This window comes from Xenopus laevis, chromosome 5L, assembly GCF_017654675.1.
Source record: "Xenopus laevis strain J_2021 chromosome 5L, Xenopus_laevis_v10.1, whole genome shotgun sequence".
In the NCBI taxonomy this organism is placed as follows: Eukaryota; Metazoa; Chordata; class Amphibia; order Anura; family Pipidae; genus Xenopus; species Xenopus laevis.
Genome location: NC_054379.1, coordinates 166,967,759 through 166,992,136, shown reverse-complemented (window position 1 = coordinate 166,992,136; position 24,378 = coordinate 166,967,759). Strand labels below are relative to the sequence as shown.

Here is a 24,378-nt window from a genome sequence, read left to right as displayed (position 1 = left end):
CACCTAGGGCTTAAATAATGTGGCCTAATTTGCTCTACAAACTTTTCCTCGTGATCAGTAAAACACACACATAGATCAGTCTCGGCATTATATGCGATTGAATAGAATTTTATCAAAATATTTTCAAAACTGAGTTTATACCATTTGTGAAATCACACACGTGTAATGTCCAGACTATTAATAATATACAGTAAATGAGTAAATTACATTATTGAAATCTAATCATAAATTTCTCTGACAGCATTAAAAATGCCAAGGTGCATTGTTGATGGATGTTCCCATGGCAGCAAAGAGAAGCCTATGCCTGCAAATGTAATTCTTCATGCATTTCCAACAAAATTTGGAGCAGATTATAAAATGTCTTATGGCTACAGGTTAGAATTGTGAAGATCTTAAGATATTTCCAAATGCTGAAAAGAACCAGATAACTATAGATTATGCTTGGTACATTTAACTGAGGACTGCTATAAACCTAAGAGAAAACAAGAGATCTCAAAAAGAATGCCATACCCAGTATTTTTAATAAACAGAGCTCTATTGCTGTTCCTGAAGAAATAGGTCAAAAAATTGATCCTGTAAAAGAAGCATGTCAGTTTTATCTGTCAAGAACATCTTCATTAGCTGTTTCTTCCTTTTTTTGGAAAGTTTTGAAAAATTCTGATGGCAGCATGGTTGGAATTAAAGGAAAAACTCAAAAGCCCAGAGTATGCAGAGTCATTGGCATCTCTACAGACTATTTTACATTAATAAAAGAAAAAAGTCACCAGTACTAATCCAATACTTGGCAGGAAAAATGCTTTGTGTACTGCTGTGAAAATGAAAGATCAAAGCACAATGTGTGACCTTTCAGATTTCAATCTTTTTTTAGTGCAGAAAGTATGACTTTCCTTCAGCAAAAATGAGTTTCATTCACACCTATAAAATCTGTCCCTGGTGGACCCGTAGCAATTACACCATGGTTGGAAAATAGTTCTTTCTGATATAAGAAAAGAAATGGAAGACACAACTTCCTTCAAATATGGACAGTTCTCCAGAAAGTGATTTTCAAGATGCAGATGAATCCTACATGCCACACAAAGACACTTGAATATTTCACATTTGTAAATGACGATTATGATGAAGATCCTGAGTTAACAATTAGAGATGATATGAATCATGTAGAAACAGGGACAATTAACACAAGTGATAAAACCTTCATTGTGTTCGAATCTTGTCTAGACAAATTATTGTTTTCTGCAAAATGCACCCAACAACCATCATGTAGCAGTTCAATAAGGAGAATTAAAAAATATGTTCAAGGCTCAATTTAGTTAAAGCTGTATGTTCTTCTGGGCATCATTTCCATTAATGGGACAGTCAGCCACATACAGGGAGACTGCATTATGGCAATATAATAATGGACGCAGCAATCTTGCTAAGTAGATCACATTTTTTCAAGGTTTAATCGATGAATCAACTTTTGTATTTCCATCAAATTTCTCAGGCATCGTTTTACAGATACCAGTATATGTACATTTTTCTGTTGTCAACCATCACTGGGTTCTGAAAAAAAATAACTCATTAAAGAATTTGAGGGTAAGGCTGTAGCATTATCTGGGGACAGACAATGTGACAGTCCAGGTTACTCAGCTAAATACTTTGTGTATACCCTAATGGAACAGACAACTAAAAAAGTCTTACATTTTGACATACAGCAAGTATCCCCTTCAGTATGCTCCAATAATTTGGAGAGGGAAGTCTTAAAGATATGTCTGAATGAACTAATTGATGAGAAAATAAATGTTAAAATTGTATCCACTGACCGGCACAAGTTGGTAAAGAAAATCTTGAAAGATGAATATCCTTTAATATGTCACAAATTTGACTTATGGCATTTGGAAAATCTTTATGTTCCAAGCTGACAGCAGCAAGTAAGAAGAAAAACTGAGAAGAAATTGTCCAATTTCTGACATACAGGTAATCTTAAAACATTTCACAGTACCGTATTGAAATATCGATCAAACCACAACCATTATTTTTACGATGGGATGCTATGTAGAACACAGCTGGCCATTTTTGACCATCAGTTCAACATCAACCGTGGACAAGCATTGGTAAAAAAAACTATGTGATGGTGGTGACCATTTGGGAGCACCACGACACAAATTTGAATTTAGCAAGGCTATAAAGGATTGGGTGGTAAAGGCAGTGTATCAAGAAACAAGTTAAATGTTCATGTGCGACATAATTCAAGATGTAGAATGTGCATCATGCCGCCTCAAAATACCCACTATTGACAATCACCGTAAGCTACCTCCAAATATTGCACCTTTACAAAAACCAGACAAAGCTTCAATGGTGGCCAAGCATCTACAGTATCTAGATTTTCCTATTGAACTGAAATGTACATGAACACCTCTCAGTACAGTAGTTTTAGTAGTAGGTGTGTTCATTACCGTATGCCATCCTAATAGGCTTGCACTGAAGATTAAAATTTGAGGATACACTTGCTCAACCTGGAAAGTCAAAAATGCACCAGACTGCAACATTTTACCTATGATAGTGTTTTACTTTTGTACAGCCTAATAATAACATCACTTTGTATTGTGTTATGCAATAAATGAATGACATTTTCCAAATAAATTGTTTTTTTTTTTTGCTCAAGACAGTTTTTATTGATAACATTGCAAAGCAAATATTACATTTTGTTCATTACTAATTTCTCATTTGTTGGAAAGGGGAAAAAGACTTGCCGGGAATCAAGCCAAACTCTAATTACCCCTCTGGGTGTCACCAATACTAAAAATCCAATGCCATGTCACCAGCATCGATATCCTCTGCATAAAAGAAACCTGTATATTTTCCCTATCATAGGAAGCACGGATAATCCAAATAAAAGGACAAGCTTACCGCTTTTCTTGGTGAGTGCTCATGCCCCAGACCTTCAGCAAGGGGAGCAACACACGAAAATTTTGAATGGCGGGCAGGCACCACTCCGGAAAACACCAAATCAAACAGTCAATGGAATCCAGGAGGCAAAATTTTGAATGGTAGAAAAAAATCATTATCTTACATTGTATATAAAAAGCTAAAAGCCTGACACATTTTGTGTCACTCCTGGACACTTAATCGTAGGCTAACTTGTTTCTGATACATGCACAGTATTTAAAAGAAAGGGAGCCAATAGGAAGTATCTTGGGCGGAGTTAAAATAGATGTATGTCTGTATGTCCTTGCCCCTAGTGGCTCATTTGTAGAATCACAATCTGTATAGTTAAAGTACAACTAAGTATTAGATAGATAAAAAAAATATATTTGTTTAGGTACATTTTATAAACATAATGCAAATGAATGTACATAGGCGACTGATGTCACATCCAAGCGTCCAGGAAGTAACAAGCAACAAGTGGAGCGTGAAGGAAACGCGGGTCAGAACCTTTAACACAAACCTCTGGAAAGACTTGTAGCAGCACGGACTTGCATGAAAAAGAGACGTTATGCCTATTTTAACTACTGAAATGTGAGTGTAACCAATTGGTTTTTACTGTTATACAAATAAAAAGGATTTTACACTATATTTGCACATTTATAACCTCCTCCAGCTAGAAAGAATATTCTACAGCTTCATTTTCTACAAATCCTGATGTGCATGTGTTAGACTTAAACGTCTGTAAGTACCCATCTAATAGCCACACGTTGTGAATCGTAAAGGGTAACTGCACCAAAGAGTTCATTTTGGTTGTGGAACTACAACTCTCAGTAATTACTACACTATAAAAAAAATGTTTTTCCCTATTTCATCATATTTTTTTCCCCTGAGCTTTGAATTAGCGCTGACCCTTAAAAAAAATCTTGGATTCCTGCTTTTTATTCGAGGAGAAACGAGGACTGTCGGGTCAGATAACAAAGGGGAAGATTCAGAGACTTTGGTCACACAACTTTTTATAAGTTTATTTATATATGCAAATTAATGTATAACTATATATATATATATATATATATATGTATATATATATACACACAAATATTCAAAAAATACAAATTAATATAGATGCATAAATATAAACAAATATAAATACAAATATAGAAAAGAGATATCAAAGTTTAGTTTAAACCTAATGGTTGTCTGGTTCCTAGGTGGAAAATCCATTTGGCTTCTTTTCTTAGAAAGTCAGAAGTTCTATTCCCTCCACAAATATTTGGTACTATTTTATCCTCTCCTGATTAAGTGTCCAGGAGGGACACGAAATTCGTGAGGCTTTTAGCTTTTTCTATACAATGTAAAATAACAATTTTTTTCTACTATTCATAATTTTGGCTCCTGGATTCCATTGACTGTTTGATTTGGTGTCCCCGAGTGGTGCCTGCCCGTCATTCAAAATTGTCGTGTATTTTCCCTCTGGGTCAGAAAATGTGAATCATACAGTTTGAACAATACTTTTTGAGGTAGTGGTTTGTCCACGAAATGCATCAAAGCTATGGAGCTATTGAGCTCATTACGCTCTGTTTGCACATTTTAATGACTTTCAAATAAACGGATGTTTTAAACCTGCTGGTGCTCCGTGGACGCAAGAGTTTGAACAATACAAGATGGGATCAGCAGGCGATTCTTCGAGCCCTAGAAAGCCATGGATCCAAACCGTAAACGATCTATAAGCTGCTTTGCGAAGAAATGTAAAGAAAAAAATGAATGTAAAAATGAATTACAATTTATATTTTTAACACATTATTTTATACATTTCAATAACTAGCTTACATGTACATAGTGGACAACCTTAACTCATTTAAATAACATTGGTTTGTTACCCAGTCTTTCCAATGCATCCGTTTAGAGCAGGCATGTCCAAAGTCAGGCCCTGTAGGCCAATTGTGGCCCATTATATAATTTACACCGGCCCTCAGCCTACATCATGAAATTGATAATAATGCGGCCCCCCAGCACAGTACAATCTGGAATTGCGTGGCCGTAGCAGTAATATTTGGGCACATTAGTGAAATGATCTGCCACTTGGTCTATACTGCTGCCTGTGTGCTGAAGGGGTTAGTAATAGACACACACTGACACGCGCTCTCCCATACTTTTTTAGAGCTGAAGGTGCAATAGACGTACTGACGTTCCAATACAGTAAAATAAAGACGTATGTGAGAGCAGCTCGTCACTATGTGCCATTACGTATCTATTGATAACACCTTCAGCTCACAGGCAGCAGTATAGACCATCATTTCACTAATCATGTGCCCAAATAATACTGCTACGGCTACGCGATTCCTTGTTTAAATGAGGCGCAGAGAATAAGTCCAAACAGACTCCACTTCTCCACATCCTAAACACCGTGTAAGCGTCCATCTCCAGGAGTGAATGATCCTGATCACAAGATAGCTACATCGCAATGAATATTAGGCTGAATGGTCGACCCTCACACATTTTCACCTCAGTAAATCTGGCCCTCGTTGCAAAAAGTTTGGACACCCCTGGTTTAGAGGGTTCAGTGATTTTTACAATGTACAGTGAGAGGTTTATTGATCAACACTAGAGACAGAAATCACCTTTTGTTTTCTAACTTGTCAGTGACCACTGAAATGTAAAAGCTGATTGTTTGCCAATGGGTTGTCTCTATTTATGCCAGTTTGAAATACAATCTCCTTTTGTACAACTTATTTCACAACCACAAAAAATGGCAACTTTTCAAAATAGTTTGTGATATTTAACATACCGGTGCTTGTGTTCTTTAAACTGACTTGCTGAAACTTTGTTATGGAATCAACTCATCAATGTTAACATATCCTCACACAGTATTATCTCTTTTACAGCTGGTTAATGCAGGAGATGTCTTCACTGAGGTGTTATTTTAGATCATCAAGCTCATGACAACATATAGATTCAGTGAATGTAGGCATAGAGACACATCAACTGCAAACACACCAGTTTGTGTTGCCAATCCTGGAGTTTTTAACATTTTCATCAAGAATGTTGGACCCAATAGGCCATACTGCAGTGATCCCCATCCAGTGGCTCATGAGTAACATGTTGCTCACCAACATCTTGGATGTTTCTCCCAGTGGCCTCAAAGCAGGTGCTGATTTTTTTAATTTCTGGCTTGGAGGCAAGTTTTGGTTGTATAAAAACAAGATCTACTGCTAAACAGAATCTCCTGAAACTGCCAGTACACATAAGGGCTACCAAATAACCAATCACAGCCCATGTTTGGCCCCCCAGGAATTGTTTTCATGCTTGTGTTGCTCCCCAAGGGGCAAATTTACTAAATGGCGAAGTGGCTAATGGTAGCAAAAATTCACTAGTGTGACGTCATTTTGCCGATTTACTAATAGATGCTGGCATTAATTCGCTAGCGAAGTGGACCTACTCTATCGCTACTTCGCACCCTTACGTCAGGCGAAGTTGTGCTATGGCGAAGGGACGTAACTACGCTAATTCGCTAATTTGTGGATTTTCATGAACGTTACCTCTTGCGCCAGACTTTACTTCGCCACCTCAGACCAGGCGAAGTTCAATAGAGAACCATCCCTAAGTCCCAAAAAAACACTGGTGTCTTATACTTTTTATAGGGTGATAGGCTGAAAATCGAAAAAAAAATTTTTAGGGTACCCTCCCCCCCCCATACATTGGACCCTCTCTAATACAATAATGTCCTGTTTGAGTGATGGAGACCAAAACTGTACGGCATATTCTAGATGGGGCCTTACCAGTGCTCTATACAGTGGAAGAATGACCCCCTCCTCCCTTGACTCTATGCCCCTTTTAATACAGCTCAAGACCTTATTTGCCCTTGATGCTGCTGACTGGCATTACTTGCTACAGACAAGTTTATTATCTACAAGGACTCCAAGCCCCTTTTCCATAATGGATTTGCCTAGTGCAGTCCCATTAAGGGTATAAGTGGATATTGTTACATCCCAGGTGCACGACTTTACATTTATCAACATTGAATCTCATTTGACAGCTGCCCAGATTGCCAGTTAGTCAAGATCCTGTTGCAAGGACAGCTAAAGACAACTAATGATACTCACCGGGTCACAGACAGTGTCTATTAGGTCATTGTGGTCTCGCTCATCTTCAGTGTCCTTAAGTGAAAAGAAGTGTGAACAGATGAACTTTCAGTCTGGGTCAGGGGTGTGAAAAGTATAGGTCTAAGCGGTGTGAACAATAGAGGAGTTACAGGTATGAACAATGCAGGACCTTACTGTCTGAATTAAGGTGTAAAAAAATGCAGGGATCAGTTAATCTCAGTAATGATACCATTTAAAGGACATGTCAACCCCCACATCAAGAATTTATTCAGTAAAAAGGTAGCTGGCATCAAAAACAAGACGCCGGCGCCGTTTCACAAATTGGCATCACTAGTCCTGATGTGGCCTGTGGACCACCAGTTGGACAGGACTGCTCTACATGATAATCCTTGTGTTTCCCTTTTGTAACTGGGAACATTAGGACTTGTATTTGTGAACTACGATTAAAAGTTCACAAACAGACTTTGTCTTAAAATTCTCACTTGAAAATGATATTTAAGAGCCTGACGAAAGTATAACTTGGCTCTGCTGTTGGAGACTGACATTATGGGAGGCTGCTACTGTACCTGTCTATTTCCACTGAAAGAAACATGCTAACGCTGATAATATTGCTGCTTGTGGTATCAGAGGTATCAGCGGCATCCGCCAATCAGATCAATTCCAGACATGGGTGCACTTTAAGAGGTCACAATTATCCAGTCAAATTTAAAGCTGGGGACGTTGTTATTGCAGCTTTTATATGGTTAAGTGAATATATTATTTTACAGCAGAATACATATCAATCATATCCATCTGAATATTCATGTACACGGTAAGTACTTGTCTCTGTGTTATTTACTGAGATGTGATGTACAGAAGCTACAGTATACATTAGCCCTGCTCTGATTACATTGATTTGTAGGGAAAGGTTTCTCCACCAATAGCACTACCTGTCTTTCACATTTTCTTGGCTTAACACATATTAAGGGGGTTATTTATTAAAATTTAAATGTTAAAATCTCGAAAAACTTTAAAACCTCAAATTTTTTGAGATATTTTATACCCCGATGCTGCAAAGTGATTGAATCAGAAAATCCGCCATCTCAGACCTGTCGAGGTCCTGTATAGGTAAATTTGAAGTTTCTGTGGTCTGAGCTGGGTTTAGCTGAAAAATCTTAGTTTTTTAGGGTTTTCAGGCAAAAACTTGAAAATTTTTATTGATTTGGGGAAAAAGCCCCGAAACATTTGAGCAATTTGGGATAAAGCCCAAAAAAAAGTTATTCGGGTTTTTCATGAGTATAGCAAAACTTGAAGAGGGTCTCCATAAAGTAGAATTATTACTCCCCACATTAGGGATGTGGCCCAGGTGCACTGACTGAAGTCCTCAGCATAGGGAGCGGACAAACCAAAAAGTATTATGGAGCAGGCACTCAAATGAAGGCAATCTTCCACCAAGTAATTGTAGCAAAGTAAAAACGGTTTATTGTGTCGACAGCCTTTTTGTGAACACAATAAACCTTTTTTACTTTGCTACAACTACTTGGTGAAATATTGCCTTCATTTGAGTGCCTGCTCTATAATACTTTTCGGTTTGTCCTCTCCCTATGTTGAAAGGCTTTGGACATACTACAAGTGAAATATGGGAAAAGAATCATCATAATTACACCAGTGTATTGTTTAAATGGCTGAAATAATTCCAGCGATAGAAAAGCACTGCTGTATCAGCCAGTGAGAAATGATTTAAAAATATCTAGAGAAGCATATACGTGTTCACACAACATTTCACCATACAACTATAATGGGTAATGACACCATAAAGCAATGAGGTATGTGGGGTATTAACAGGGAACATGTGACTAAGATAATGAGAAACTAAAGTTTATTGGATTTTCAAAAACCTGGTAGTAGCAAGATTCCAGTGCTGAAACCACAGCTAATTTATCTCTAAGTAAGCACTGCAATTAAAACTGTTATCCTGAGTTTTCCAGATAATGTGTCTTTGGATCACCTTGTCTTAAATCTGCTAAAAACCATTTAAACATTAAATAAATCCATAAGAATTAATTATATCTTAGTTGGGATCAAATGCAAGCTACTGCTTTGTTATAGAAAAAAGAGGAAATCTTTTGGTAAAATGTAAATTATTTGATTAAAATTGAGTTTATGGGATGCGGCTTTCCTGTAATTCAGTGCTTTCTGGATAATGGATCCCATACCTGTAGTTGAAATTATATGAATGAATGTTGTAAAACTGCTCAGGGGCATATTTATCAATATCTGCATGACCACAGTAAAATAATCACAAATGTGAAAAAAAGTAACAAAACTCGATGGCAATATTTTCCATACTATAACATTTTTTTAAAATAAATTCTGCAATTGCTTTCGTATTTCTGAGAAAATATCTAATGGCTTCACTGTGATTACATAGGGGCAGATTCATCGAAATGTGAGATTAGAGTTTACAAAAATGTGCACACTTTCTATTCATTCCTATCAGATTTCAAGAGGCATATTTAACAAATGGTGGACACTAACTGTCACTTAATGATAAATGCACTTCTAAAGATCCCATAGAAATTAATAGAAAGTGGGTGAAACCCTGAACTTCAACTTGTTTGACTGCTATGGCATCTTAGGTGGCACGATTTTCAATTTAATTTTTTTTTTTTTTTAAATTTTATTTTAATTGTATTGCTTTTTAAATAAAAAAAACAATAAATATGAAATGTGTTAACAAATCACGATTGCACAAAATGCCTCTTTCCAGAATGACTGTGAAACATCAAAATTACAATCACACTTGTTATGATTTTTCTTAATTCATTTATTGTTTATGCTAGCACTTGGAAATCTGCATTATTACTCCTGCTTAAAGTGTTCTGAAAGTTCAGAAAAGGTCACAGGATAATGTCACATTTAAATAATGCTCATTTGTTAGCAGCCTCTTAAATATAACTCTTATTCATGTTTTTACTATTGTTCAATATGAAAAACTATTTGAAACATATATTAAGAATGTTTGTGGTGTTAAGCAGGAGATAAGGAAATTCTAGATAAAAAAACATTGATTGTAAGTAGCTATTTGAAAAGACAAAATGATCCTCTTGATTCATCATTGTCTTCACTAAATAATAGATTTTCCTGTGAGCTACTTCTGTATTACAGCATACGATTTATTTGGATAAATTAATTAAAGGTAAATATATCCACCAAGCCATCATTACAAAACTATCGCCATTATTTGGCTTTCCAATTTGCAGTTGATGAAATAAATAAGAGTTCAAAAATTTTACCGAATATTTCCCTGGGATACAAGATATATGACTCTTGTGCAAATGAAGTGAAAACTCTCTACGATATGTTGGCCATAATGTCTGGAGCAGGAATTCAAATTCCAAATTATGATTGCTGGCAGAAGGCAAAGTTAGTGGGATACTTGGGAGACGTGACTTCTAGCACAAAATTCTGCCTTGCCCAAATTGCATCAATGTTTAGATACCCACAGGCAAGTAGATCCATAATTTACTATTTTCTTTTGATATGGAGCCCTGGAGAAGCTCAGTCTTTATCTGATTTCACTTTCATAAATAAGTGCCTATGTGAGCAACTTAGGAAATATTTGTCGGCCATTTTTTCCAAGGAAAGCAAGAACAAAGCTAATAAATTTAACTTTAAAAGATCTGCATTTTGTGTGTCTGAATTATTTTCCCCTAGACTGGTTTCAGTGGAGGCTGCCACTAACGAAAGGAGAACCTCTTTGAGGCTCATGTTTCTTTTAAAGCCACATTTGTCATGTTGCCAAATATTAATCTGATTATGATCTTGATAAGAACCCTCTAGTAGGAGGATTTAGATTTTAGCTGCAGTAATTAAACAGTCTGTTAATCCTCTTTTGGTAATTCCTTGAAACAGTTGAAACACCCCTCTTCTGGCCCAACTTGTCAAGCTTGGGGTCACACAACACACAGAATTGATGTCAAATAGCTACGATCATTTTAAGATAATTGATCCACAATCCTCCCTGTAATAAAAAAATCAGCTTTATTCATATAGCTCATGTGTACCCCAATCTTCAAGGTTAAAGATCTATTAGTTTCTCACATATCTAAGTTTGTAGCTACACTTAAAGGAGAAGGAAAACTCCAAGACAGTTTATTGCCAACAGATTAGCCCCAATAGTGCAATCTAGAATGCCATTTTTATTCCTTAGAATGCTTTACCATATCTGAGTAAACAGCTCTAGACACTGTCTCTCTTTGTTTAGGATAGCAGCTGCCATATTAGCTTGGTGTGACATCACTTCCTGCCTGAGTCTCCCCCCCGCTCACTTATGGCTCTGAGCTCAGATTACAGCAGGGATGGGAGGAGGGAGAGGAGCAAACTGAGCATGCTCAAGCCCTAGCCCTGGAGGTTTAAGCTGAAAACAGGAAGTCTGATACAGAAGCCCATGAGTATACAATAGAAGGAAAGAAATGTGCTGTTTCTTTTGACAGAGGACTCAGAGCAGCATTACTTTGAGGGTTTACTGGTGTATTTATATAGACCTTTCTGATAAGGCTTACTTAATATTAGCCTTTCCTTCTCCTTTAATCAGATACATTTTCCCCAAAGTATACTGGCAATTAAATAATCTCCCAAAAAGGCATTGTAAAACTATCTTTGTGGGGGGGGGGAATATTGCAAAAAGTATCCTTTTTATATATCTAAGTTTTTTTGGGGGCCTCCATTTCTGTTATATTAATAATACTTTTGAACAGGATACAGGGGATTTTCCCCCAAAAAAGTTATACAGCACTTCCTCTTCCCCAAGGCTATATAAGAAGAGAATTTTTATCCACTAATTAATAAAATATGTTTTTAGTATGATTTTTCTGAAGTACATTGGATAGTATAAGTTGCATCTTTACATTTCCTTCTTTATATTTAAGATCAGTTACAGCACCACGGACCCAGCACTCAATGACAGGATCCAGTTCCCATCATTCTACAGAACTATCCCCAATGAGGAGGCAGAAATTGATGGGATTGTGCAGATACTGAAGCACTTTGGCTGGAAATGGGTCGGACTCATTATATCAGATGATGACACTGGATACAGAGCCCAGGAAAGGATAAGTACAGCACTTTCCAGTTATGGGGGCTGTTTAGCTTTCACTGTTGTACTTAGAGACATATATTTAAGATACCGTTATACAGAAGAGATTGTTCAGCCAATCAGGAAAAGACCTGCTCATGTGATTGTCGTGTATATAAGCACACAATATGCTTATGCCTTTGCATTTCTATTTACAAGATATCGACTCCCAAAATTTTTTTGGATAATGTCATCTTTTTTCCCCAGAGTTATGACTTACAGACATAAAGAAATTAAAACCACATTTAATGGATCTTTGACATTGTTAATACAGGAAGGAGCGATTCCCGGCTTTGAGCAGTTTTTCCGTCGATTTACTCCTAATCGCTACCAAGATGATAATGATTTAACTCTATATACCTGGGCATTTTTATTTGACTGCAATTTGCCAGGACGTGTCGCTTTTATACCTCTGGAAGGTGAAGTGGTTAAAGACTGCACAGGGAATGAGAGTCTCAGTGATGCAGATGTATCAGTGTATTGGAATCTAAGTTACAGAGTCACTTATAGAGTTTACACTGCAGTCTATGCACTGGCACACGCCCTGCACAATCTCTACTCTGCTCAGCCACCGACTAACCAACACTTAAACAAATTAAAAAGTTTGACAGCAAAAATAAAGCCATGGCAGGTAGGGTGTTATTCATAACACTGTTGTCTATCTGTCCTGTTTTGCCTTTATAGGTGTAATCCAGAGGTGCTAAAATTCCAAACAAGATCAATTCAATAAGATTAGTAAAGGTGAAACCATAAAGCCAATGGGTAAATGCAGTGCTGTTACCTTCCAACAGGGGACACTGTGTTTTGTCTTCTACCTACTCTTAACCCAGCCAGGTGAGGAGCAATTCTGCAACTCAGAAGGGCCCCTACTACATTGGTAGAAGAAAGGTACTGAAGTTTACTATAGCTCTCAGGTTGAATAAATCAGTTGGGCGCCAGTGGTTCTTAAAGGGGACCCGTCAATCAAAAAGATTATTCAAAATCCTATTTTATCATATCAGTCAAGCAAAATGAACTTTATTTACACTATATAAATTATTTGAATCTTGCTTCATTCAGTCTGGGAATTCATAATTATAGCAAGCAGGCAGGAGCCATTTTGTGGACACTGTTATTAAGACAAGTCTTGTATCATCTCAGAATCTTGTTTGTGCACCAGAATGGGGGACCCGATGTCCATCCCCATGTCCTGGCTACACAATTAAATGGTAAAGAGAACGGGGGAATGTGTGGAGGGAAGTGACATGTAGGAAGTGCTGAATGGAAAGTGAAAGTAATTGTCTGCCTAGGCATAGAGGAGGGGCAGACAATATTTGATTGACAGCTGAGATTTTTAAAAGAGTTTACAACAGCTATGAATGCTTTAATAAAAAATAGAAATTGGATTTAATGTTTAATTTGAAAAGGACTTTTATTATACAGCTTTTTGTGTCTGGGTGACAGGTCCACTTTAAACAATAAATGTTTATTTGGTGGATCAGAAAACAATCACTTTGGAGTATGAAAAAAGATGATTCAATATAATTGATCAGTAATTAGCTCTCAGGTGACTAACGATGCTTTCTCTGTTCAGGTATTAATGACAATATGTAGAACATTACCCACTCAAAAGTTTTCAATTATTTCCTTGTTTACTAACTACCTGATCCTCTGGGGCAGATTTATCAAAATGTGAGATTAGAGCTCACTGCAAAAAAAAAAAAAATCGCAAACTTTCTATTCATACTTTTTAGAAGTGTATTTATCAAATATCTCATGCAAAACTCAGCTCTCCTGAGAGTCCTTAACTGCCCACTAAACCGTGTTCCATAAACAGGATGAAGTTCCGACATTCTGCTTGAGCTTTTTAGCTCAAAAATTCGAATGGTTATTTGAAATCAATTTTTTTGGGGGGGTCAAATCACCAACTGGAATTTGAATTAGAATGTGAGATTGATCACACCCTGACCTTAGAAACTGTTATATTTGCCACCTAAAACCTGACAAATTCATTTACAAGTAAATGGCAGTGGTCAGTTGAACCATTTGACAATGTTAATTGCCTTCCTCACATTCAAGTTTTTTTTCTGATGAAAACTCAAATTTGAATTAGATTCAAATTTCCGGGTCTTTCACAGTCAATCAAACATTACACATTCAAGTTTTTTCATAAATAACTTCCCATTCCAGTTGTGAATTTATTAGAGTTAAAAAAATTCACATAACTTCAAAATTCGACTTTTGATAAATCTTTCCCTTAGCTTAAAATGGATTCCAGGATATTTGTCAGATATCTTATGAAAAGCTTGAATCTCTTGCTTCATCTTATCCATACAGATCAAGTAGACATGGTCCCTCTAAAGGAGGCAAGTTCTACCAATATAAAACATGTTTTTAAATTATATAAATACAAAACTAATATTGCTATCAAGAGAAGCTGAGGATGCTTTTCTTTCCTCAGTGACCCTCGAAAACAGATAAACCTGGTCCCTACTGTCCAGTCCACAATCATGGCCATTCACAGAAACCCTTCAGTCTATATTTAAATCAGTAACTCTCTTGTTTAGTTGCTGTAACGTGTTCTTTGAAAGGCAAGTGCTATCAGTTCTAGAGATATCAATGTAAAACCTTCCCAAACATACTAGTTAAATTACAACCCAATTCTGTCCTAAATAAAGGCAGATTCAGATTACTTAAGACCAGCCATCACCAACACCAATATTCAGAGATAATTCAAAGACATTATTCAAAGAGATGAAAGCCTGCATTTTGATGTGGAATCCAGGATGATGGGGGAATCTTAAGATGTTTAGACTCAATTAAGCAAAACGTATTCTGGCAGACTCTAAAAGAGGCTAATAGGCAAAGCGATTTAGGGCAAAATTATATTATAGCAACAAAAGCTAGGTTAATTCACTATAAGATAATCCACTGGTTCTACACACTACATGGATTAGTACTATACTACACTACATAGATATTATTTCAGATAGTTGTAGGTAATGTAAAACTAAAACTAGGTCTTGAAAAGGGCACACAGCAAGGTTGCCCCTTGATATAGCTATAGAGCCTTTCGCAATAGCCATAGGAAGTTACCTATATATCTATGGCCTTTAGGTAGGATCCTACAAACTCTTATCTTAATTGCAGATGATGTAACAATACTTATATCCCAGCCACTTACATCATTACCTAATTTATAAAAAAGTATTGTAGACATTCTGGACTAGTAATAAACCCTACTAAAACCAAAGCCTTAAATATGCCCCCAATACTCTGGGTCTTATGGAATCCCTACTTAAAGTGGTCCCCAAAATAAAAATAAAACTCCTAAACCATATCTTCCTAGCAGCCAGAAAGAAGCAGAATACTGAAGCAAAAAACCTTGCTATGTTTAAAATTAAGATTGACAGGAGATTTACTAATGAAAAACTTATCAGCATTATTACAGATAAATAAAAGGTTTGGCAACCCTGGATAATTTATAGGCTCAATAGAACCCTACCCACCTGCCTCTTTACAATATAATGGCACTAAGTTGCTGCAGGACAGAAAGAATATAGAACAAACGTGTATCAGCTATTTAGCCAATGTTTCAAGATTATTTAGGTTGTTAACCCAAATCTCACTCTAAGAAGCCATTAAGTTTCTCAGCCACTGCTTCAGGCCTCCCTGCTGGGGATACCCCTCAATTTTGGAAAAATCTATAGAATTATCATCATGGAAACCCCCCTAGCCTATAATCACCCCTCTTCCAACTAACCTTCCCATCTCTATATTTGTACATGCTTATACAATGTATTATGATAGTTCTTTTCTTTTAGTTGTTTTCTTAATGAGCTAGTGGGCAGGTTTTGTAGGTATTCAAAAATGATTGTAATATGTGTGTGTGTATAGTGTAAGGATTACATGCAGTCATTTGCATCTTAAGAAATACCTAATTACTAAATGTGACAAGCATTTTTACAGTTGTGGTCCTACGCTGTTTTTAAAAACTACAGGGACATTCAAGGATCTGATTTCTGTTAAATTATTCAGTGTTGGTATTGAATGTGGCATCCTTGCAACAGGATCTTGACAAACTGGCAATTTGGGCAGCAAATGAGATTCAATGTTGATAAATGTAAAGTCCTGCACCTGGGATGTAACAATATCCACTTATACCCTTAATGGGACTGCGCTAGACAAATCCAATATGGAAAAGACCTTGAAGTCCTTGTAGATGATAAACTTGGCTGTAGCAAGCAATGGCAGTCAGCAGAATCAAGGGCAAATAAGGTCTTGAGCTGTATTAAAATGGATATTGATTCACGGAAAGAGGGGCATTTTTCTACTGTATAGAGCACTGGTAAGGCCCCATCTAAAATATGCTGTACAGTTTTGGTCTCCAATGCTCCTTACAGCACATTATTGTATTAGAGAGGTTCCAGAGGGAAACTAAGCTGCTAAAAGTTATGAAAAATCTTAGATATGAGGAAAGACTGGCCAAATTGGGGATGTTCACACTGGAGAAGAGGCGCTTAAGGGGTGATATGATAACTATGTATAAATATATAAGGGGATCATATATTAATCTCTCTAATGCTTTATTTACCAGTAGGTCTTTCCAGCTGACACAAGGTCACCCATTCCGATTAGAAGAAGAGGTTCCAGCTAAATATTAGGAAGGGGTTTTTTACAGTGAGAGCTGTGAAGATATGGAATTGTCTCCTTGAATCAGTGGTACAGGCTGATACATTAGATATCTTTAAGAAGAGGTTGGATGGTTTTTTAGCAAGTGAAGGAATACAGAGTTATGGAAGATAGCTCATAGAACAAGTTAATCCAGGGACTAGTCCCATTTTGGCGTCAGGAAGGGATTTTTTCCCGCTCTGAGGCAAATTGAAGAGGCTTCAGATGGGATTTTTTTGCCTTTCTCTGGATCAACTGGCAGGCAGGTTAAAAACAACAAAAAGGTTGAACCTGATGGACGTGTGTCTTTTTTCAGCCTAACTTACTATGTTACTATGTATATTTTTTGTTTAAAGGGATACTGTCATGGACATGGTTTTTTCCCCAAAATGCATCAGTTAATAGTGCTGCTCCAGCAGACTTCTGTGCTGAAATCAGTTTTTTTCTTTAAAAAAGAGCAAACTGATCTTTTTATATTTAATGTTGAAATCTGATATGGGGTTAGATATATTGTCAGTTTCCCAGGTGTCCCCAGTCATGTGACTTGTGCTTTGATAAACTTAAGTCACTCTTTACTGCTGTAATACAAGTTGGAGTGATATCAACCTCCTCCTTTCCCATCAGCATAACAATGGGAAGGTAATCAGATAACAGATCTCTGGTACAAATAAGAACAACACTCAACCATAAAATCCAGGTCCCACTGTGACACATTCAGTTACATTGAGTAGGAAAAACAGCCTGTCAGAAAGCAGTTCCATTGTGCAGCACTGGATCTTTCTGAAAGCACATGACCAGGAAAAATGACCTGAGATGGCGCCTACACACTAATATTACAACTAAAAAAATGTTGGATTAGGAATTACATTTTATATGGTAAAAAGTAAGCAAAATCATGACAGAATCCCTTTAAGAAAGATTCTTTACATGTTTAGAATCTTTACATGTTTTATTCAATTTCCTATTCTAGCTAAATAAATACATCCGTAATTTGACTTTTACGACATCTACTGGTGACACCGTCTTCTTTAATGACAATGGAGAGCCACCTTTTGCTTTTGATATAGTCAAGTGTTTTTTCCTGCCACATCGTCGAGTTATCAGACAAAAGGTTGGAACATTTTATCTATTAAACAGTGAAAAACAGTTTTATATAAATAGCAGAGATGAAGTATGGGGTCCTTATTTCAAAAAGGTAACAATTATATCATTTTTCTCTAAATCTGTGTATGTGTATTGTACTGTAATGTAGCTGGAGGGGTGTTGGGAATAAAGGGGGAAAATATGTCCATAGAAGGGACAAGCACAGAATTTTTGCTAGCTCATCACCAAACCCCAAAACTATGATTCACTGCATAAAGTTAATAACATCCCATTTATCCAGACTATTTCCAAAGACTTTGATCTTTCAAAAACTGTATAATTATGTAACATTGTTATTTATGAAACATTAACAGTTGTTTCTGAAAAGGGGTTGGAATGTTTAGGATTAATATGACAAACAAATTGTAGGGAAACGGTGATGCTTAGAATTCTACGGGAATGCTGCATTGTGGGAATGTGCAAGATCTGAGACAAGTTTTATAAAATCACAATTCACTGGATGCTGCCAAAGTTATAAAAATCAGAAAAATTCACGTATATGTATGAATGGTTGCCCCTGGCCTGGGCAAACCATGTTATTGCCCTTTATTAGAAGAAAAGAATATTGAGGTCCTCCTAGAATATGTAACCAGTAGGTTGTAATGATTTAGGTGACTTGCAGTCCCAGAATCAGTTAAGCACATTTGTCTAACATCATTAGAATCATTTTTTTAAGAGGTCCATTTATTAAAGGTTGAATTTTTGTAATAGAGCTTTTTGAAACAATTAAGATTAAGGGGCACATTTACTAAGCTTGAGTGAAGGATTCGAAGTAAAAAAAACTTCGCATTTCGAAATTTTGTTTTTGGGTACTTCGACCATCGAATAGGCTACTTCGACGTTCGACTACGACTTAGAATCCAAAGATTCAAACTAAAAATAGTTTGACTATTTGACCATTCAATAGTCGAAGTTCTGTCTCTTTAAAATAAAATTCAACTATCTACTTCGGCACATTAAACTTACCGAGCTACAATGTTAGCATATGGGGACCTTCCCCATAAGTTTTTTAAGCCTTTTTTGATCGAAGGACAATTGTGCGATTGATGGATGGATTTTTCCTTCAATCGTTCGATCGAGGTATTTGAAGGATTTTACTTCGATGGTCGAATATCGAAGGTTAATTAACCCTCGATATTCAACCCTTAGTAAATGTGCCTCTAAATATCAGAGTAAAAAAAGTATGAACAAAACACATAACAATCTGAAAAAAAATGAATAAACCATAAAACCTCTATAAATTTGAGGACAATTACAAGCAAAATAAAATCTGATATTGTCTAAAACACTTGGTTAAAAATGATCAGTGCAGTTCCCATTGACTTTTATGGGACCTTTACTGTTTTTTCTTGGCAAAATTTGTTTTTGAGTTTTTCATCGTTTTTACACTTAATAAATCTGGAATTTTTAGAGTTTTAGAGAAATAAAAAACATGAATTTTTTGATTTTTTTTTAAAAAAAGTAGATCCGCGTATTAGTAAATATGTGCCTAAAGAACTAGCACAAATTGCCATGCTTTCATGCTCTGTCCTACGTTGCACTTTTTTAAATTGCTGCAGGTCTCTGATTTCCAAAACTGCATGTTTCCCATGAATACAGCACTATCTGCTTTTGTCACGCTTATGAGGACTGATAAGAAATTTATTAAGCATGGGGCAAGTAGGGTGCAAAATACAAATAACAGTTGCAAGCCACCATAGGTCTCATTTACAGTGTAGGATGCAGTGTGCAAAGAAAGATCCTAATTAGCTTTTCTTGTGCACTTTGTAGGCTGCATCCACATGTCTCTGCCATTTATTTTTGGAGCACAGAGACCTGCAGCTCCTCCCATTAATAAAGCACTGACTGTGTTAGTAAATACTGGTTAGAGGAAGGTGAGGAGACACTTAGACTCCCCTCTTTCACCAGTACATGGTCCCTACTGTAAATGAGTAAAAATTAGGGTTAACAGTGCTTCCCATTAGAAACAAAAAACTGTGGTGTGATTTTTGGAATGTGCTAATGTGAACTTGAGAACTGGATTTGATATTGATTGATATCGATATTGGATTGCTTGCACAAGGGAACAATTTTTGTTTATTGTCAGAAATACATTAATCACATAATTAGCTATTTATAAACCCATTTTATTTTAACTCTTACAGAGCTTACAAATTATACAGCCATATTTACATGCTTTAGCCATTCTTAGCCCACAGGCTAAATAATCTTTATCTGCCACATGTAGATTCCTACATCTCAATGCAATGAACCCTGTTCCCCAGGATACAGGAAATCTAAAATAGAAGGAAAACCATTGTGTTGTTATGACTGTATCAAGTGTGCAGATGGAGAAATGTCCAACACAACAGGTAAGTTGTAGACAAAATGTAATTTCTGAAGGCCATAAATACAAATTTGTGGAAAAACATATTTAAAAATCTGTTTTTCACTTTTTTCAGGAGCATTTCAGGTATTTACTATTATTAGCAGTTATTTTCCCCATGCAAACACACACAAAAATCATTTTTGAGCAAGCCAAACACTGCCTTATGTGCCATTTATAAGAATTTGTACCTGGCTCCAAAAAACGTTTGATGACTTTTACAAACAATCAAACAAGTTAATTTACAGAAATTGATTTTTCTGTTTTTTTTTTTAAACCCATAGGCAGAAATTCTGTAAATTACCTTGTTTGATTGTAAAAGTCAAGGTTCAAAAATCAATCATCTTTGCCTTTGCGAACCCTTTGTCCCTCATAACGATATGTAATAAAACTTCTTAAGGAAAGAGTTGTAATGGCTCTAAAAGTTTACGCTACCTTCAAGCACGTCTTATGAGTTTGCAATTAAGATTCACAATACAATAAAAGTCTAATGAAGAATATTACATTGCGACGTGCAAATTTTTATTTTTATTTGTGTGCAAATGTGTTAATTTATCGAATTTAATTACATTTCCCCTATAGTGTTTGGTACATCTGCTTGTTGATTCATAGAAAATTCTCCCCCAAAACAGTCATTGGGTTTGAGTATGTTATACATTGGGTTCGAGTTGAGTCAAGATAAACATGAGTATTTAATTGAAAACGCATGATTTCATGAAAAATTCAAAAGCACTTCCGTCCTCAACTCTGTTAATTCCTTTGATGTTACTGAATACTTTTTTTAAGGTTTTGGAGCCTTCCTGGTATTCTTTTGTAACCCTATATTGACCACCACCTATATTATAGGATATACACCAGTAATATCTTCCCATCCACAGATCCTGAATAGGTATGGGCACCTTTTTCGCTGAAAAAAATTACGCCCATAGACTTGTATAGCGGCGTGCATAAAAAAACAAGACGTGCGTCAAAACAATTTCGCCACGCGACAAAATTTTTTTGATGCCCATAGACTTTAATGGGTGTCTGCGACATTTCGCCGGTGGCAAATTTTTGGGGAAGCTAAACGGGTCAAATTCGCCCATCCCTAGTCCTGAATCCCCTTTGTTAAATAAAATTTCTCTCCATGGCAGGGCTCCAGAGATACACACAGAGATGTCCCACTAGGAGACAAATACTACATACCAATGCAGTAAAACAAATAAGCTTTATATAACTGGCAAATATGAAAATTCATTTACAAAATATCATATAAATAATAATACCCCTGCCCTGTGGATTCAGTTTCCCTATGCTGGCACAGTCATATCAGGGAAAAGTCCCACACTCCACTTTGGGTGGACAAAGCAAGTCTCAGCCCCTTTTTCCCACAAGAGCTCTTAAACTTTTCCCAGGTAGCGCTACCTGCCCAAATACTCCTCTTATTGGACAGAGGTAGTGGCTCCCATGTTGCAGGCCCATGAAACACCTGTTCTCAAACAGGGGACACACACGCTGTAGCCATTCCAATACCTTTACCTCAGGCAGATCACTCACCGAGGACTCACCAGTAATAACTTTTCAAAATTCCCGGAGGGCTCACGCAGAACTGGTGAGCACATCCCAGCCTCTTTCACAGGGAACCTTTACCCCAAGCCCACCATGGACATCACCACCCTTGTGGCTTCTCTCAGAAGCCTGGGGCCTTTCCCACAAGAGCCCCACCTGGGAACAATCCCTCCATACTGAAGTGAGACAGGAAAGAACTGAGCACATGGCAGCTTAGCCTTTTATACTCCTTGCATATCAATGGCACATTTTTGGACAAATCTATTCCCAATTTAGGAACAAGGTGATTTCCAACCATGTGGATCTTTTAGACCATAGGCGAACGTAACCCTATGGGTCCCTCCATTTTGTTGGTTAAACCATGTTGTGCTCATTTGGGCAGTTTTCAATGTATTATTATCTTTGAGGATTATGTTTGGATTTTGATCTAAGTCCACACAAAGTGTCCTTCTAGTCTCTACTATGCATATGTCTAATTAAAGCTAGTTTATTTGCCTCCTATGCCACTGATGTTACTTGTGGTATTATATTTAGAAACAATGATTATATCATGACCTAGTGTGCTTAGGTAACCTGCTATTTCTTTCTACTATTTACTCAAGTTCCTGTAATATGGTTTGTCAAATAATGTCTGTGTCTCCTTCTTAAAGAGTTAAAATACTGATGGCGCTCTGTCTCTGTCACAATTAATATCTTGGAATATCAAAGATTGGTAGCCTGCATAAAATATGAAATTCCACGTTATACCCAAAGAGTATATTGTGTTACAGTTATTTCATGGGGAACTGAAAAAGGTTTAATTTTTCTGTCTTTGTGTTATTATTTTGTTTTTTTTAAATTCTTTAACATCTTGATATGTTATATTTCAGATGCAGCAAATTGTGTGAGATGTACTGAGTATCAGAAGTCTAATACCGAGAGAACTGAATGTCTCCTTAAAGCTGTAAACTTCCTTTCCTATACAGACACAATGGGAGGCAGTTTTACTTCCATTGCCTTGATCTTCTTCATCACAACTTCCACAGTTTTGGGAATCTTTGTGAAATATTGGGGCACTCCGATAGTGAAAGCTAATAACCAACATCTCAGTTGTATCCTCCTCATCTCTCTCATGTTGTGTTTCCTTTGCACTTTATTATTCATTGGACGCCCAACACAAATATGTTGTCTTCTCCGACAAGTAACATTTGGAATTGTATTTACTATTTCTGTTTCTTCTATACTGACTAAAACTCTCACAGTTATTATTGCCTTCAATGCCACTAAGCCTGGGAGCAAGCTGAAGAAGTATGTAGGAACCAAAGTGCCCATTGTATTAGTTATAATATGCACTCTGGGTTCATCTGTAATCTCTGCTGTATGGATGGCTTCTCACCCACCCTTTTTTGAGGCTGATACATTTTCAGAAATGGACAAAGTTATTTTAATGTGTAATGAAGGATCTGTATCCCTTTTCTTTTGTGTTATTGGATATATAGGAACATTGGCCCTACTAAGTTTCATTGCTGCATTTCTAGCCAAGGATTTCCCCGACCGATTTAATGAGGCTAAAAACATCACTTTCAGTATGTTGGCGTTCTGTAGTGTGTGGGTGACATTTGTCCCTGCATACCTGAGCAGTAAGGGGAGTAGAATGGTGGCAGTTGAGATATTTGCCATCTTATCCTCTAGTGCTGGATTATTGGGCTGTATATTTGTCCCTAAATGTTATATTATTTTTCTTCAACCTGAATTAAACACGAGAACATTTAAGATAAATCCTATTGCTTGATATATTGTTCTCCTTCAGAAAGCACAATAGTCATTCTTTTGCAGGTAACATAGATATAGCAGAAATAGTAAAACCATGGGATATATTCTATATTTGATAGACAAGAATGTGCCTATATAGATGAAGCAAAGTTTTGACACAGCAACCTTTTTGTTCACGGATACTGCAAATTTCTGCAGTGGGGAAAGTACCCTTCTTAATTGGTTTATATCATCACCAACATTTGGGGGGTACAACATCCCTTCATCGTGTGAGTGCAGAACCGTGAACAAAAAGTTTCTGTTGCTAAGGGACTGTGCCGGGTCAACTGAAAACCAGCACCACTACTGCAGAGTGAGTAGTTTCCAGGTGTGCAGTGTATTTATTACATAACTATTGATTTTCGGCAAAGTTTTGACACTACACATTGCATACTGTGAACTAAAATTTTATTTCAATAAAAGTGTCATGTTAATGAGTAGGGGATATAAGAGGTTAACAATTCCCACGATGGGGAACTGTACCTGTACCCTGGGGGAGGGATGTGTTCCCTTGTGGGCTTATTTATCAAAAATTCAAATATCAAATTTGTGAAGTTTTAGATGTTCTTTTCTACTTTGAATGAATAATTTTTTAAAAAAACTAGAATGTTTGCTTATTTATTAAAAAAATCTGGATATAAAAAAATCAGTTACATACAATTATGGAAAAACACTTGATTAGCTTGAATTTGTGAGTTTACAAACTCCAAAAACGCAAATATGTGAGTTTACACGCTTCAAGAAACCTTGAATTTAAA

At 36.6% G+C, this 24,378-nt stretch overlaps 1 protein-coding gene across 1 annotated transcript; it reads left to right on the top strand.

Annotated features, from left to right (window-relative positions):
* Nucleotides 1-1,049: 1,049 nt before the first annotated feature.
* Nucleotides 1,050-23,954, top strand: LOC108716266 (vomeronasal type-2 receptor 26). Its single transcript, XM_041563817.1, has 6 exons — nt 1,050-1,157; nt 2,718-2,900; nt 11,918-12,754; nt 17,744-17,884; nt 20,144-20,267; nt 22,699-23,954. The coding sequence occupies exons 1-6, from the start codon at nt 1,050-1,052 to the stop codon at nt 23,598-23,600; spliced, it is 2,295 nt and encodes a 764-aa protein (XP_041419751.1). The 3' UTR covers nt 23,601-23,954.
* Nucleotides 23,955-24,378: the final 424 nt, after the last annotated feature.

Excerpts from the sequence above, each read along its gene's own strand:
- LOC108716266 (XM_041563817.1), top strand. The coding sequence starts at position 1,050 with ATGCAGATGAATCCTACATGCCACACAAAGACACTTGAATATTTCACA. Across the intron at positions 1,158-2,717 it reads TTAGAGATGATATGAATCAT|GGGAAAAAGACTTGCCGGGA; the intron begins GTAGAAACAGGG and ends TTTGTTGGAAAG. Across the intron at positions 12,755-17,743 it reads CAAAAATAAAGCCATGGCAG|CTAAATAAATACATCCGTAA; the intron begins GTAGGGTGTTAT and ends TTCCTATTCTAG.